Consider the following 16,536-nt stretch of genomic DNA (forward strand, 5'->3'; position numbering starts at 1 on the left):
GTCAGTGCCTGAATGGAGTGCCAGTCTAAACTTATCTTTCTGATCCATTCACGTCCCAATAACGGTGGTCCACCATCTTGCAGAATGTAGAGATACAATTTCCGTATTTTCTTGCCGTTGTATTCGACAGGCACCCTTATTTTTCCTCTGGGGTATACTTTTTGCCCCGTATACGTCCTCAAGACAATGGATGTCTCTTTCAAGGGTATGTGTGAGAATAGCCGCTCGTAGTCTCGTCGATTCATGACGGTTAGAGCTGATCTTGTATCCAATTCCATTTTGACTTGAGACCCTGCTATTGTGAGGGTGATCCACATGGTTCGGTGATCCTCTTTTGCGATTACGTTGTGAAGTTTGAGACAGCTTAGTCTCTTGTTCCCGGATTCACTATCGCCCACCTGGTCTTTGGAACTACTGTCCGTCATCTTTTGTACTTTCCTGTACGGTTTCTTAGTAGCCTTTTTGTTGTCGTTGGTCTTCTTCCCAGACCTGCAAACTCATGCAATGTGTCCCATCTTTCCACATTGCCTGCATATTTTGTCCTTGGACCAGCAGTCCTTCTGGTCATGGTTTGTTCTGCCGCAGTGATAGCATTTTGCAAATCCCCGTGTCATTTCGTGGGTGCCGTATTCCTGTGGCTTTTGTTGTATTTCCGCAGCTCCCCTTGCTGCTGCTTCGTACGATACTGCCACGCTGAAAGCCTTATCTAGCGTCAGCTCTTTCTCTGAGAGTAACCTCTTCTGGGTTCCTTCACTCAGGAGTCCACAGACAAATTTGTCCCGTAAGGTATCTGCCAGTCCTGCTCCAAACTGGCAGTGCTTTGATAGCTTGCGTAGTTCCGTAAGGTAATCAGCATTGCTCTCATTTTTGTGCTGATTTCTCCTGTGGAATTTAAATCTTTCTGCTATCAGCAGCGGTGTAGGATTTAGGTGTTCCTGTAGGATAGCAACAATTTCGTTAAAACTCTTCGCCTTCGGTTTGGCTGGAGTAATCAGGTCCCGCAATAGGCCGTACGTTCTTGCGCCCATTAAATTTAGCAATACCGATGCCTTTTTCTCCTCGGCTATTTCGTTTGCCTCGCAATATACTTCGACTCTTTCCACATACGTGGTCCAGTCGTCTATTGCATTATCGAAGGCAGTGATATCGCCAGTCTTTGGCATCTTGAAAATCTAAGATGGCGCCTCCCACGCTTTGCCTTCGTCCCCGATTTAACAAAATGGCGCCTCCCGCGCTTTCCCGCCGCTGCTGTCAACGCCGCTCTCCGCGGTATTTTTATTTTTAACCGTTCCCGTCGTGGAGCGGACCCTCTGGGACACTTCCCTCCCTCTTTACGTCCGAACGCTGCCCGGCTGTGAAGCACCGGCCGCGCCCCGTGTGCTCCACCCTCTCTCTCTGCTTCCCGACTCGCTGCCCGGCCCCGTTGCAGAGCCACCCGATGGAGCTCTAGCCCGCCGCAGCCCAGGAAGGATCAGTGCACTACCTGCCACCGGCCCGATTGGCTGGGAAACCACAGACTGGAGACCAAGCCTGGCTCTCGACAGTCTCTCCTGCACTTTTCAAGTCGATGATGTGGAGGGCGGTTGGCCACGGTCGACGCCCGTTTCTCGAGTTTCTGTGGATTATTTTTTTATTTTTAAAAATTTTTCTCTTCTGGCTTCGACCGTCAATAACGTCGTCTGAGGTGCTGCCGAGTTGCAGGTAAGTTCATTTCTTACTCGTCGCCAGTATTAAATCCGTGTGTTAATGGAGACACGGAATGCAGGAGTTGGTTTAACAAGTCTTTACTGAATGGAGACAATGGAGAACTGAAATTACAGAAGGATGCTAGCGCCTTTTAATACAGGGGTGGTCACTGCCGGTACTGCATTCAGACCAGTTATTCTCTTAAGGTACACATACACAACACTGGCCACCACACATAAGCCCTAGCAAGACTTTTCATTTTCACTCCCCCCAGATGACCTTCATGTAGCTCATTTAGCACTCTCTCCCTTAACTTGGGTGGAATCACCACTCTGGATCCACACATCACTGTCCCCTGGCATACTGACAGCTGTTCTCTTCTGGATGAGAATGCTGGCAACAGTGAGTCGCCATGTGTTGGCCATCCCCTCACCGTCAAATCATATACCCGAGACAGCGTCGGATCATTGCGGGTCTCCTCTATATCCGCGTTCGTTACTGGCAATCGTTCAATTATTGACGAATAAAATATCTCGATAGGGTCCACTGCTGATGCTTCCTCCACAGTAGGCAGTGGCAGGCGCGATAGCCCATCAGCGTTCCCATGCTGTTTCGCGCCTTTATATTCTATTTCATATTGATTCGCCCCTAGAAACAGGGACCATCTTTGTAACCGTTGTGCAGTCATCACTGGAACGCCCTTCTTAAGATTAAGGATGGAGACAAGTGGCTGGTGGTCAGTTAGCAAGGTGAACTTCTGCCCATGCAGATAGCAGTTGAATTTTTTTACTCCCCATACTAGGCTGAGGGCCTCCCTGTCAATCTGGGCGTAGTTGCGCTCGGCTGAGGTTAGTGACCGAGATGCAAAGGCTACTGGCCTCTCCAACCTGTCTGGGAATTTGTGCGACAGCACCGCTGCAATACCATAGGGTGATGCATCACATGCCAAAAGAATTGGTAGTGCTGGGTTGAAATGGGCCAACACCTCTTTTGATGTGATCAATTCTTTACACTTCTAGAAAGCTCGTCTACGTTCGTCATCCCACATCCATGGTACCCCTGTTTGCAGTAGGGTGTTCAGTGGGTGCAATACCGTGGACAAATTTGGTAAGAACTTGTGGTAGTAGTTTACCAGCCCGAGGAACGACCTCAGTTGGACACATTTTCCAGTGCTGGAGCCTTGACTACTGCCTCAATCTTTTCAGGGGACTTATGTAACCCCTCTTCATCGATGACGTGGCCACAATACGAGATCTGTTTCTGGAAAAACTTGCACTTGTGGCGATTAGCTCGTAGCCCATACTCTTTTAATCTGGTGAGCACCTTCTCCAATTTGGCGAGGTGATCACTGTCATTTTCGCCCGTGACCAAGATGTCGTCCAAATAACACTGGGTCCCTGGAATCCCTTGCAGGACCTGATCCATCGCCCTTTGCCAGATAGCCAGAGCCGAGGCTACTCCAAACACCAGCCGGTTGTATTGATAGAGACCTTTATGAGTGTTAATCGTAAGGTATTGTTTCGAAGCTTCTTCTACCTCCATTTGCAAGTACGCCTGGGCTAGATCAATTTTGGTGAAACGTTTACCACCAGATAGCGAGGCGAAAATATCCTCAATTCGTGGAAGCGGATATTGTACCAGGTGAAGGACTGGGTTCACTGTCACCTTAAAATCCCCACAGATGCGGACCTTCTTTGGTTCCCCAGGTGTATTACTCAACGACCTCTTCATTACAGGAACGATGGGTGTAGCCCACTTGCTCCAGTCCACTTTGGACAGTACTCCTGAACGTTCCAACCCTTCCAGCTCTGCTTCAACAGCTGGTCTGATCGCATAAGGCACTGGTCGGGCCTTAAGAAACTTTGGGCTTGCATTTTCCTCTATTTTAATCGTTGCTGTTATGCCTTTTAGTGTTCCTAGTCCCTCCTGGAATACTTCTTTTGCGTCAGTTAGCATTTTTGACAGTCGTCCAGGTGTGACGTCGTCATCCTTTTTGGCCTCAACCTTCAGTGCCTGTATGGAATGCCAATCTAATTGTATCTTCCGGATCCATTCACATCCTAGCAGTGGTGGTCCTCCATCTGGTAATACATATATATCCATTTTAGGTATTTCCTGGCCTTTATATATGTCACTTTCACCCTTATTTTTCCTTTGGGGTAGACTTTTTGCACCGTATACGTCTTCAAGACAATCTCTGTAGCTTTGAAGGGTATGTGTGAAAATAGCCGCTTGTAGTCCCTTTGGTTTGTGACTGTTAGGGCTGATCCTGTGTCCAATTCCATTTTCACTTGGACTCCGTCTATCTTGAGTGTAACCCAGATAGTCTGGTGATCCTCCATTTCGGTTACCTTATGTAGTTTCAGACAACCCAGCTCCTTGCTTCTGTGTCTGTGTCACTTTTCTGTTCGTCTGAACTACTGTCCATCACCTGGTGTACCTTTTTGTACTTCTCCTGTGGAGATTTCTTACTGTTGGTTTTCTTCCCAGACCTGCAGACTCTTGCTATGTGTCCTGCTTTCCCACACTGTCTGCACACTTGGTCCTTGAACCAACAATCTTTCTGGTCGTGTGTTGTTCTGCTGCAGCGATAGCACTTACCTGTTCCATAGGACATTTCATTGGTGCCATATTCTTGCGGTCTCCGTTGTATCTCTGCAGCGCCCCTTGCGGGTGCTTCGTGTGATACTGCCATACTGAAAGCCTTGTCCAGCGTAAGATCCTTTTCTGATAGAAGCCGTTTCTGGGTTCCTTCACTTTGTAGCCAACACACAAACTTGTCCCTTAACGTATCTGCTAGCCCCGCTCCAAACTGGCAGTGTTTCGATAGCTTGCGCAGTTCCGTTAGGTACTCAGCATTGCTTTCGTCTTTGTGTTGGTTCCTTTTATGGAACTTAAATCGTCCTGCTATCAGCAGCGGTGTGGGGTTTAAGTGGTCCTGTAGGATTTCTACTATGCTTTCGAAATTCTTGTTCACCGGCTTCTCTGGGGTTATTAGATTTCGCAGTAACCCACAAGTTTTTGCACCCATGGAATTTAACAAAACCAGTGCTTTATTAGCATCTGGCACTTCATTCGCCCTGCAGTACACCTCAATACGTTCCAGATATGTCGCCCAATCTTCGACTTCATTGTCGAACGTAGAGATACTGCCACTCTTCGGCATCCCTGGGTGTGATTTACCTGTCAAAAATGGCGTCTCCTGCTTTCCCCTTCTTCTCCGCTGGCACAAAATGGCATCTCCCGCGCTGGCCCTTCTTCTCCGCTGCGGCTTCTAAAAATGGCGTCTCCCGCGCTCCTTCTGCTCCGCGGCTCAATGGCGTCTCCCGCGCTCTCCTCTTCTCCCCGCGGACCCTGTTCAGCCCGTGAGCCCTGGCTGTGCTCTGCGCGTTCTTCTTTTTATTTATTTTTTTTATCTCGATGCCGCTCGGTCTTGAACCCGGCTGTTTCTTTACCCTCTCTGTTTTTTTTTTTTTCCCCTCGATGCCGCTCGTTTTTCAACCCCCGGCTGCGCCCTGTGCGCTTCACCCTCTGTCTTACCCCGTCGACGCTGCTCGGCTTTCTCTCCGCCGTCGGTCAGCTCCAGCCGCCGCTGCCTGGGAAGGGTCTGCGCTGGACCTGTCGTCAGTCTCTTGCTGATCGTCGTGGCTGGGGAACCAAGCCCGGCTCTCCACAGCCTCCCCTGCGATGTTCACTCTCTGCCTGACGACTGGGCGGTTGCTCGTGGTTGACGTCCGTGTTCCTGGCCTCGACTTTTTTTTTAGTTGCAGGTAGATTCGAATCGACACTCGTCGCCACTGCTTGATCCGTGATTCTGAGGGTATGCTGTTTTTCAATAACCACATGGATGCTGTAACTTAATAAACAGGTATTTACTGGAGGAGGGTAGTCTCAAGACTGGGGGTACAGAGGCATGCGCAAAGCTTATATACAGGTGTGGTCACTGCCGGTACTACAGTATACAGGAGCTGTAAAAGTAGTTCTGTCTTAAAGGCACATACACTACATTAGCAACCGCTTCAAAACAGTCGGCTGCAGCTGCAAGCGTCTCTAGCTGAAGCTGTTGTTTAGCTACAGACCTTGCAGAGCCTGGCTGGGAAAAAAAAAAGCAACGAGAAGTAAAAAAACTTATAGAAAACGGCTCCTGAATTTTGCCGGTAGATAGAGCTTTCCGGACTTTTAACTTCCGGTTAAACAAAAGTTTCCTGTATATTATTAAAAATGGCGAATGGTTGCAAGATTCTAAAGGTATTGCAGCAGTAGGATGCCGTAAACATATGCGACCAATTGATTATAGGTATATCTTTATGTGATGGCACCTAAATGAACACTCAGGAATCTTGGCCCTTAATCCCTTAGTAATGCAAAATAACAATCATGCTTCCCTTCAGCAATAGCTTCTCAGCTTGGTTTCTTGTACACCTGTACATTTGGCAGAAAAAAAAGAGATTTTCATTTATTGAGCCTGGACTAGATTTGAATCTAGAGCCTAAAGATGAAAGGGCACTGTGCTTATCTACTGCTCCATCACAGTCCCTTTAGCATTCTTGTAGCCCATTTGAATTTCAATCTGCAAAAAAGTGCAACAAGTTTTAATAAAGCTACTATTACACACTGCTGGCTCCAAACCATCTGATTCCACCAGAGCCTATTCATAAATGAAAATTTAAAAAATGTTTACAAAAACTTTAAACCTGTTGGCAAATAGTAAATTTCAACTGAAGAATGTGTTTCAAGTTAATTTACACTGTCGCCATTCAGACTAACATTTTATTCCCATTTGCATTTAAAGTGCAATCAGTTGTAGTATCACAAAACATTTCCAGCAGATGTACAGTTATATGGATTGAAATTATTTTTACATTTTTCTGTTCCCTAATGAACAGATCCTTTATCACTGCATTGGCCATCTCTAAGAAGACAGGAAGTGGTTGTATCATTTCCTAATTTAGAGCTCCTTAAATAAACTAGTCGCACTTCCTGTTACTCATCTTTTACTGCTTCCAGTCATGGGGAGTAATGTGTTCCACAACATGCTTCTATTGTTAGTGATAAGGTGTGTATCGGAGTTCTCTGCGGCAACTTCTGGTTAACTTTGTTATTTAAAAACAGAGGACTCATACACACTTCAGTCTGCTTGATTGTACTTTGCTCCACTTGAGAAATAGGTTTATTTTCCGATCTACTGTTTTCACTAGAAAGCCCCTATAGTGCCTAACATTACCTCCGAGGTGTGCTTGAAAGCCAGGCTCTTAAATAAGTGTCACATATCACATACAGCCTCCTTGATGCAACAGTTGCTTTTTAACTGCAGAATTCTTATCAGGACTGGACTGATACCTGACTACAGAGCAGCATTTGCAGCTGGAGTTGGGCAGGTCATTGTCACTATCAGTACAGTAATCCCACTAACCAGTTCCACCTTGATGACTGGTTAGTTTGCTTAAGGCCAGATGTTAAAAAAGTAAGAAGAAATGACTGATTATACAGAGCAGCAGTTTTATTTCTCTACTCTGCATGTATTCTAGCATGCATACACACATTAAAGTAATGGTAGGTGTCCCTCACTAGGAAGTACAGGGACCCTTGAGCTGCAGTGTCTGCAGAACAATGACCAGTTCTTTGATTCATGCCTGGCCCAGGCATTCTGAACTGGCTTTATTTATTTCAATAAAAGCTAGATTTGACTGGAGTATGCCAGATTGGTGGGATGATCTTTGGCTCCAATCACTTCTAGTAGTTGTCTTTCATCATCCTTACAGTAGTTTCTACTTCCCTCTAGTGATTAATGCATAGATGGGGAAAAGAGTTTACTGTTGGAGGTGCTGTATTTCGGACGAGACATTAAACCAAAGCCCTGGTTGCTCTCTTAGGTGGACGTAAAAGATCCCATGTTACTATTTCAAAGAAGAGCAGGGGAGTTAGCCCCAGTGTCCTGGCCAATATTTATCCCTCAACCAACATCGCTAAAACAGATTATCTGGTTATTATCTCATTGCTATTTGTGGAACCTTGCTGTGTACAAATTGGCTGCCATGTTTCCTACATTACAACAGTGACTACATCTCAAGAGTACTTTGTTGACTGAAGTGCCTTTGGATGTCCTGAGGCCATGAAAGGTACTATATAAATGCAATTTTTTTTTCTTTTGACCTAGTAATATTTACAAGCAGTTATTATTTCACTCTGACTTTAGTTCACAATAGCTACAATTAGCTGGATTTGCTTACTTTGACAGAACAGATTAGCAGCTAAACATCACAAACCTGCTGCACAACACCAGTGAGCAACACCACAGGTAGTTTACTCCATGGATCAGATAGAAATTGTCACGGAAGTTGGAAATGACCTACAGTTGTTACTTGACTCATTACTCATCATGTCTAAACATTGTGGGACAAGAATAAAGTAAGTAAACAGGATGTCAAATGCATTGCCAAATCAGTTGAGTTCAAATCTCCAGTGAGCATGTTAAAACTGCACGGTGCCTGCACAGAGTTCTAATCACTGCATCATAAGGGGAACATCCAGGCCCTGGAGGCAATGAAGAGGACAGCAGTGGAATCATAGAATCTTGCAGCACATAATAAGGCCATTCAGCCTGTCGTGCCTATGCCGGCTCTTTGAAAGAGCTGTCCAATTTAGTCCCATACCCCAGCTTTTTCCCCCCATAACCCTTCAAATTAGTCCTCTTCAAGTACATGTCCAATAGCCTTTTATAAGTTACAATGGACTCTGACTCCACAACACGTTCAGGTAGTGTGTTCCAGATACCAACAACCCGGTGTGTGAAGACATTTCTTTGTTTCCCCTCTAGTTCTTTTGTCAATTTTAAATCTATGACTTCTGGTTACTGACCCACTTGCCAGAGGAAATACTTTCTCCATACTTGTTCTATCAAAACCCCTCATAATTTTGAATACCTTTATTAGGTCTCTCCTTAACCTTCTCTGCTCCAAGGAGAACAATCCCAACATCTTCAATCTCTCCACATAACTGTACTCCCTCATTCTTGGTATCCTCCTCTGTCCCCTCTCCAGAGCCTTGACATCCTTCCTAAAGTGTAGTGCCCAGAATTGTACACAATACTCCAGCTGAGGCCTAACCAGTGATTTGTAAAGGTTTAACATAACTTCCTTGTTTTTGTATTCAATGGCCCTATTTACAAAACCAAGTATCCCATACGCTTTAACTGTCTTATCAACTTGCCCTGCCACCTTCAAGGATTTGCAAATATGCACCCCCTTAAAATAGCACCGTTTAGATTATACTCTCCATGTTGTTTCTCCCAGAGTGTATAACTTCACACTTTATTTGCATTAAATTGCATTTGACATGTGTCTGCCCATTTCACCAGTCTGTCCATGTCCTCCTGAAGTCTGCTACTATCCTGTTCACTATTTACAGGAAACTTTGTGATATCCGGCACCGACGGGACCGAGCTATCAAAACTGCCGGATATACAAAGTTAATGTTGAAGCATACAGAGGTTTTCATCTCCGTATCTGACAACAAACACTGTTGCTTAGCAACAGCTTCTAAACAGTCGGCTGCAGCTGCAAGCATCTCTAGCTGAAGGTGTTGCTATAGCTGCAGACCTTGCAGTGCCTGACTGGGGGGGAAAAAATGAGAACTAAAATAAAACTTATAGAAAACGGCTCCTGATTTTTGCCGTTAGATCGAGTATTCCGGACATATAACCTCCGGATAAACCAAAGTTTCCTGTACTATGTTGCCAAGTTTTGTATCACCCGCAAACTTCGAAATTGTACTCCCCATACCCAAGTCCAGGTCATTTATATACAACAAGAAAAGCAATGGTCCTAATACCAACCCCTGGGCGACCCCACTGCATACTTCCCTCCAGTCAGAAAAACATCCATTCACCACTACTGTTTGGCTCCTATCCCTTAGCTAATTTCGTACCCAAGTTACCACCGGCCCTTTAATACCATGTGCTTCTATTTTCCGAATAGGTCTATTATGCGATACTTTATCAAGTGCCTTTTGAATGTCCATATATACACACACAACACCTACTGCACTACCCTTATCAATCCTCTGTTACTTCATCAAACAACTCAAATCAGGTTGGTCAGACACGATTTGCCTTTAACAAATCCGTGCTGGCTGTTCCTTATTAACCCTATTTCTCCAAGTGAGAATTAATTTTGTCCTTGACAATGGTCTCTAGTAGTTTCCCCACCACTGACGTTACTGATTGGCCTGTAGTTTCCAGGTTTATCCCTCTCCCCCTTTTTGAACAGGGGTATAACATTTGCAATCCTCCAGTCCTCTGGCACCACTCTCATATCCAAGGAGGATTGAAAGATTGTGATCAGAGCTTCTTCCATCTCCACCCTAGCTTCCCTCAGCAACCTAGGATGCAGCCCATTTGGACTAGGTGATTTGTTAACTTTGAGTGATGCCAACCTATTTAGTATCTAGCAACAGGAAGCAGGTCTGATGATGTCATTTGATGACATCATCAGCCGGTTTCCTTAAAAGGGACCACAGCCACATTGAGTTTGACAGCATTGAGGTGCTGCAAACACTGACGAGCACTGCACAAAGGTGGACAGTTGCACCCAAGCTTTCCAATGACTCCCTCCATATGCTATGGAGGGAGTCACAGCACGCAGGGAAGTTCTCTTCCCTTCCAAGGGCGGAAGAGACCTCCCCAGGACACAAACGCAGCCTGGTTGCACATTGCACAGGAGGGCAAAAGCAGGGATGTCGTCAGGGGTCCCTGGCTGCAGTGGCGCCAATTTTTCAATGATCTCAGTGGATCACGAAATGTTACTGCAAAGCCACACTCAAACTCACCCTGCTGTGCCACTCAACACATCCCCATCACTCTGCCTTCCATACCCTTCTCCTGCACATCTTTACTCACACCAACTTACCTTGCACCTCCACCCAACCCCCTCTATCTACTTTATCACTTCCCCATCTCACTATCCACCCCTGACACTCACCCTCATCCTACTGCAATCATACCAACTAACAACACACAAGGGTAGGAACTTGAGAGGTTTAGCCAATGTTCATGTGAAGTTTCTGGTAATGTGTTGTCATACAGTGAAATCTATTTTTCCAACACTACCCCTTATTGGACAGATCTAAGCGCACCTTGAGAAGTGTCTTATTGAGTTCCAGTGAATGTTCAGACATAACTCCCCCATCCCCCCCTCCCACCGCTATAGTGACAAGTGTGCATGGAATGGCTTGGACATTAAAGCGATACTTCACGGTGCTGGTGTGGGATGGTGTCAACCTGACGCCTCATGTGGCAGCGTCAAGTGAAGTAAATCTGGCTATGGTGATGCCATTGCTGGCCTCCCGGGCAGCAGTTTTATCAGGGGCTGATGCCCTGTGTCCTGTGCAGCATCAGGTGATGGTGGAGAAGGTTGGTGATGTTGGTGTGCCTGGTGATGTTGGTGTTGGGGCTGATCATGGAAGGATTCAGAGGACCAAGGTCTGATTTTTTTCAAGGGCACCGATGTTGCTGCAATAGATGGCAGCTGCAGGTGAGATGACAGAAGCGATCTGTCATTGGTGAGAGGAGTTGTTCCAATGAGGTGGCATTGGACATACGGTTGCCTCTAAACACTTGCAAGCTAAAGAAATCTCTGTCTTACAAATGAAGTAACCAACAGTTTCTGCACTCACACTGACCATTTGCAACATGGCAAATCACGACAGGTTGTGCTGACGTGTTTCCCGGGCAGCAGGTAACCCGTGGGGGGAAGAACGTAAAATTGGAAGGAAGCCTCAAGATAGTTTTAAATTGGCTCTTAAAAAGCCATTTAATTAGCTCAATTGTACCCCCCACTGCTTGGTGTCAGGTCAGTTCTCCACTAACAGACCCGTCACCTGGGAGACTCATGTGGAGGCGGGTTGACAGCGGGTTTCCTACCTGTTATCAATCTTTGCTATTTTGACAGCGGACCTGCCTAAAACCCGCCCTCTGAGTGCCGGCAAAATTCTGGCCTTAGATTCAGAGACAGATAGGAAAAATAGATAAACTAAGGCTCCTCAACCTCAAAAAGAGATGTCTGGGGGACCTTATAGGAGGCACATAATATGCTTACAGGGACTATGAAAGTAAATATGAAACAATACTTTAAGATACCCCCTGGGCAACAAGCTTAGAGGGTAGTGAAGGATTAATTTAGGAGAGATGGGAGTAAGGATATCTTTACATAGAATGACCAACATCTCGTACCTAGGAAAGATGGTTGAGGCCACAATATTGGACTCATTTAAGAAACCTCTAGATGCTGTGATGGTAAAACAGTAGAGCTGGTACACTGGAACGATGAAATCAAATGAGCTAAAGGGCCAACTTCACCGAATCTATTTATACTCTTGAAAACTGGGTCAATTTATCAATGGTTTGCTGTTACTGAACTGTATTTTCAGATCATTGACCTTTTTAATGATTCTAAAATAACATTAAAAAAATATAATTGGCCTATGAATCTTAGCACCTGTAGTTTTGAAAGTCCCAAAGCCAAAAAAATATCTATTGCATAATCTATAGAATCTTACCGCACAGGAGGCCGCCATTGGTCCCATTGTGCCTGTTTTTGAAAGAGGTATCAAATTAGTCCCACTCCCCCGCTCTCTCCCCATACCCCTGCAAATTTTTGCCTTTCAAGCATATTCCCTTTTGAAAGTTACTATTCAATCTGCTTCCTCTACTTCTGTTTCAGGCAGTGCTTCCAGATGCAGAATGCTATGACTATTTCCGAACAATTTTATTATCAGAAACAACTAGGATGCAGTTGATTGTGATAAACTGCAAAAAATGTATCCACAGAACAGCACACCAGTGTAGACTTTTGTTTCCCCTTCTCCATCCTGCATTGACCAACAAGCCATTTATGTCCCCACATCAGTAGCCATAGGTCCAACACAACATTAAATTTCAACAAAATGTTCAAAGATAGTTTTGTTGGAAATATTTATTTGACTTACTTGACATACTGTTCATCCACCATGTATAGTCTTACAATGCTGTTGCTCTCGTGAGCTAGATTATTTGTGGGAACTTACTCATATCGGGGGAAAAATTCGGCTGGTTTGCGCCTCCCGTCAATGCCTTAAGAGGGCGCTAATGGGGCGCAAAGCAACTAGTGCCCAGGCGCAGCGATGTTTGCGCCGCTCGCGAAATTGACCAGACATTTTGCGGCGGCGCTAAACACTACCGCCACACACTCCTGCACCCGCAGATCGTGTCGTCAGTCGAGCGTGCAGCGCCCCGGACCGGATATTGAGTGGCGCCCCCTGCCTTACCGCCTGCTGCTAGCAATGACAGATTGAGGGGAGCGTTTTGCAGTTGGGAAGGGACTGGGGGAGCGCTATTTAAAGGCAACCGCTTCCTGCCTTTTGTCGGCGACATTTTTGCACCACGCATTCTGAGAGAGAGACACTTCTGGAGATATTCAACACTGTGTTGAGGAGTTTTGGGTACTGAGCAGCATTTTGCAGGTTCATTTTGATTTGATCTTCCTTGCATCAATTTAGAAGAGACTATGGCGGCTACACTCTGAGCTCTTTCTCTGGGCCTCTCCATTGTTCTTTCCAGCAGTTTTGATGTACAGGTCTCTCCAGGCTGAGATTCAAGGCTGTAATGAGCAGGGTGTGGATGGAGAGCAAGATCGACCCTCCCCTTTAAGAACTGGCCGGCGCCAGTGTGTCTGTGTTCCATTGCTGACTAACATCACATGAGCTTCGCCAGCGCTCTGAGGTAGCACCTCGCTCCTCGGCGTTAGCGCCTTGAGTGGTGTGTAGCACCAGGGGCGATAGAATTCAAGTTTGCAGTCGGAGGCGATAATTAGCGCCAGGCGCTAAACTTTGCGCCTGGCCGATAAATGTGCCCCTAACGGGGCGATACCGAATTTCTCCCCCAGATCTTTACAGCAACATTTCTTTTTGGATCACTTTATCTTGTGCATCAAACTACATGACAAGCCGAGCAGCAATTGCTTGTTCTGTGCGCCATCCACCATTTAACAGGACTTCCAGAGACAGGTCATTGCTGCGTGGTCTTTTTGCATTTAAGTGAAAGGAAATACAGCACTGACTGGTAATGCAAGAATTAAAAACCGGTCTCTAGAAGTGCTGTGTAATGGCTTTCAAAACAAAATCTACATCATACCAGTTGTCCTGTCCTAAACATTCCTGCATAACCTATGAACTAAATCATGTGAACTAGATTGCAGATAGTTCAATTCCTTTTTAATAACTTTAATGTAGATGAACCAGGTTAACTTCCAAAAAGTGGGATTATTAATATTCTGCTACACTTTTTTCCCCAGATAGTGTGCTAGGATGGCAGGGACCAAGGTCTCGTTCAGCCGAGCAGCTGAAGAACGGAAATGTGTGCTCTTCACCTTCTATGCCTTCAACCAATGTAAACGTTGTGTGGTCTGCAACGCCCAGTCAGGTTAGCCAAGGGCTGCGGCAGCCCTCTGAGGTAAGTTGAATAAAGATTTTACTTCTTCAGTGTAAGAATTTAAGGAAGGGGTCTCAGTACTATGGGGCAGTTGAGATAGGTTATCATCACAGTTTCCTTAATTTGTAATTTAATCTAAAATGAAAGATAAATGGGAGCATGGACTGCTGAATAGCCTATTTCCATGTTGTAATTTCTATCTAACTGAATATTATCTTGTGCACGAGGTTCAGTGGCTGGGGGATAAAGAAAGTTCTTTCTGAATGGACTTTAACTAAAATCAGTACTATTGAGCAACAACTTGGGAAGAGTTTGCTACAACCTAATAACTTTTATATAAGGTTTGTATAAAGGTTAGAATGGCCCAATAGTCTCTCTGTCTTTGTTAGGCAAATATCATTAAAACACTCATGTTCTGTAAATGTAAACTTGTGAGCTGACCACCAGCAACTATGCAAGATTTCTCCTGAGACCTTTTTTCTTCTGAAGGAAAAAGTCTGACTCTTGGTGGCTCCTCACAATGTTCTGACTGTGGCCAGGAGTTCAGAGGTGCGAGTTGGAATCACACTTGAAGTACATACCACAGTGCTGTCTTGTTTGACATTTTTTATATTTTTGACCGATTACACCAGTAACCAATCAAAACTGTTAAATTCTATCACGTCTGACTTAAATTATATCCATAAAATAAAAGACTTCCATCTACCTTGTGTCCATTATGTCACAACTTTGAAAGGAGTCACACCTGTGGGGAATTTATGATTGAAAGAAAGACAGGGAGTTGCGGGTTTCATCCTGTGCCTGTGGAACTACAATACCCAGAGTATACGATGACAAATAAGGCAGAAAATTTATAAATAACTTTAAGTACAAGTGGTGGGAGAAAAAAATACAAACATTCAATTTGTTTCAATGTTTTTGCACAGTTTAAGCTATTTTAAAAAATAATTTGGGATGAGGTATTTTTGTGTTGCTGAAAAGTTGTGCCAAGGCCAGAAGGCGTCGGCTGGAACCGGTTGGTTGATGAGTCAGCCAAGCCCAGGCCATGCTGAATGACCCCAGGTCAGGTTGCTCATCTTTGGTGATTCAACTGGGGGTGGGGGGTACAGGGGAAGAGAACCTCACTGGTGAATGCTACATCAATGACAAATGTTGAGGAGGGAACAATAAACAAATAAATAAACTGCTTACGGGGTGGCGGGTACCTGCCCCGCACTGGGACCCGCTGAAACCAGGCGGGAAGGGATTAGTGCCAATTAACTGCCTGTTAACAGGCAGTTTTTAGCCTAATCCCTATTTTGAGGGGTTTCGTGTGGGATTCCCAACGGCTCCAAACCACGCCAGGTTGAGCAGGCGGGCCATCGGGTTGAAGGAGTTGGAGGGGTCGCGATGTCGGTGCTCAGGTGAGTGATGGGTGCATGAGTGCAAAGGTAAGTGTGTTTGGTGTGGCTAAAGTGTGTAAAGAACTTTTACTTACCTGTACTTATAACGGCCTTTCTTCCTGTAGCCGTCGGGAGCCCATCACTCAGCCGGAACTTAAAGCTGAACGGCTGCGATCTGTGAAAAGTGACAGCCTTCAGCTTTGAGTGCTGCTGAGAGTTCTATCTGAGTCTGTGCGATCAAAATCACTAAGGAAGTGGTACTCGGTAAAATAATGGGACTCAAGGTGGATAAATCACCTGGACCTGATGGCTTACATCCTAGGGTCTTGAGGGAAGTGGCAGTAGGGATTGTGGATGCATTGGTAATAATTTTCCAAACTCCCTGGACTCGGCAAAGGTCCCGGCAGACTGGAAAACTGCTAATGTAACACCCTTATTTAAAAAGGGCAGTAGACAGAAGGCTGGAAACTATAGACCAGTTAGCCTAACATCTGTGGTAGGTAAAATTTTGGAGTCCATTATTAAGGAGACAGTAACAGGACATTTGGATAATCATAATTTAATAGGACAAAGTCAGCATGGTTTTATGAAGGGGGAAGTCATGTTTGACAAATTTGCTGGAGTTCTTTGAGGAAGTAACATACAGGGTGGATAAAGGGGAACCAGTGGACGTAGTGTATTTAGACTTCCAAAAGGCATTTGACAAGGTGCCACACAAAAGATTATTGTTTAAGATAAAAAATCACGGGATTGGGGGTAATATTCTGGCATGGATAGAGGATTGGCTATCTAACAGAAGGCAGAGAGTTGGGATAAATGGTTCATTCTCAGACTGGCAATCAGTAACTAGTGGTGTTCCGCAGGGGTCAGTGCTGGGTCCCCAACTCTTTACAATCTATATTAATGATTTGGAGGAGGGGACCGAGTGTAACATATCAAAGTTTGCAGATGATACTAAGATGGGAGGGAAAGTAGTGAGTGAGGAGGACATAAAAAACCTGCAAG

General features: G+C 45.2%; 1 protein-coding gene across 5 annotated transcripts in view; it reads left to right on the top strand.

Moving 5' to 3' along the window:
• LOC147117737 (oxysterol-binding protein-related protein 10-like) overlaps positions 1–16,536 on the top strand; it is a 338,647-nt gene that overhangs the window by 213,569 nt on the left and 108,542 nt on the right. For all 5 annotated transcript variants that reach the window (XM_085988973.1, XM_085988974.1, XM_085988978.1 and 2 more), the window contains one exon: positions 14,013–14,170. In XM_085988973.1, coding sequence (XP_085845099.1) covers positions 14,013–14,170 — 158 coding nt within the window. The remainder of the gene's footprint in view (positions 1–14,012; positions 14,171–16,536) is intronic.

The sequence above is a fragment of the Somniosus microcephalus genome, chromosome 5, assembly GCF_052327205.1.
Source record: "Somniosus microcephalus isolate GS21.2 chromosome 5, FLI_Smic_1.0, whole genome shotgun sequence".
Classification (NCBI taxonomy): domain Eukaryota; kingdom Metazoa; phylum Chordata; class Chondrichthyes; order Squaliformes; family Somniosidae; genus Somniosus; species Somniosus microcephalus.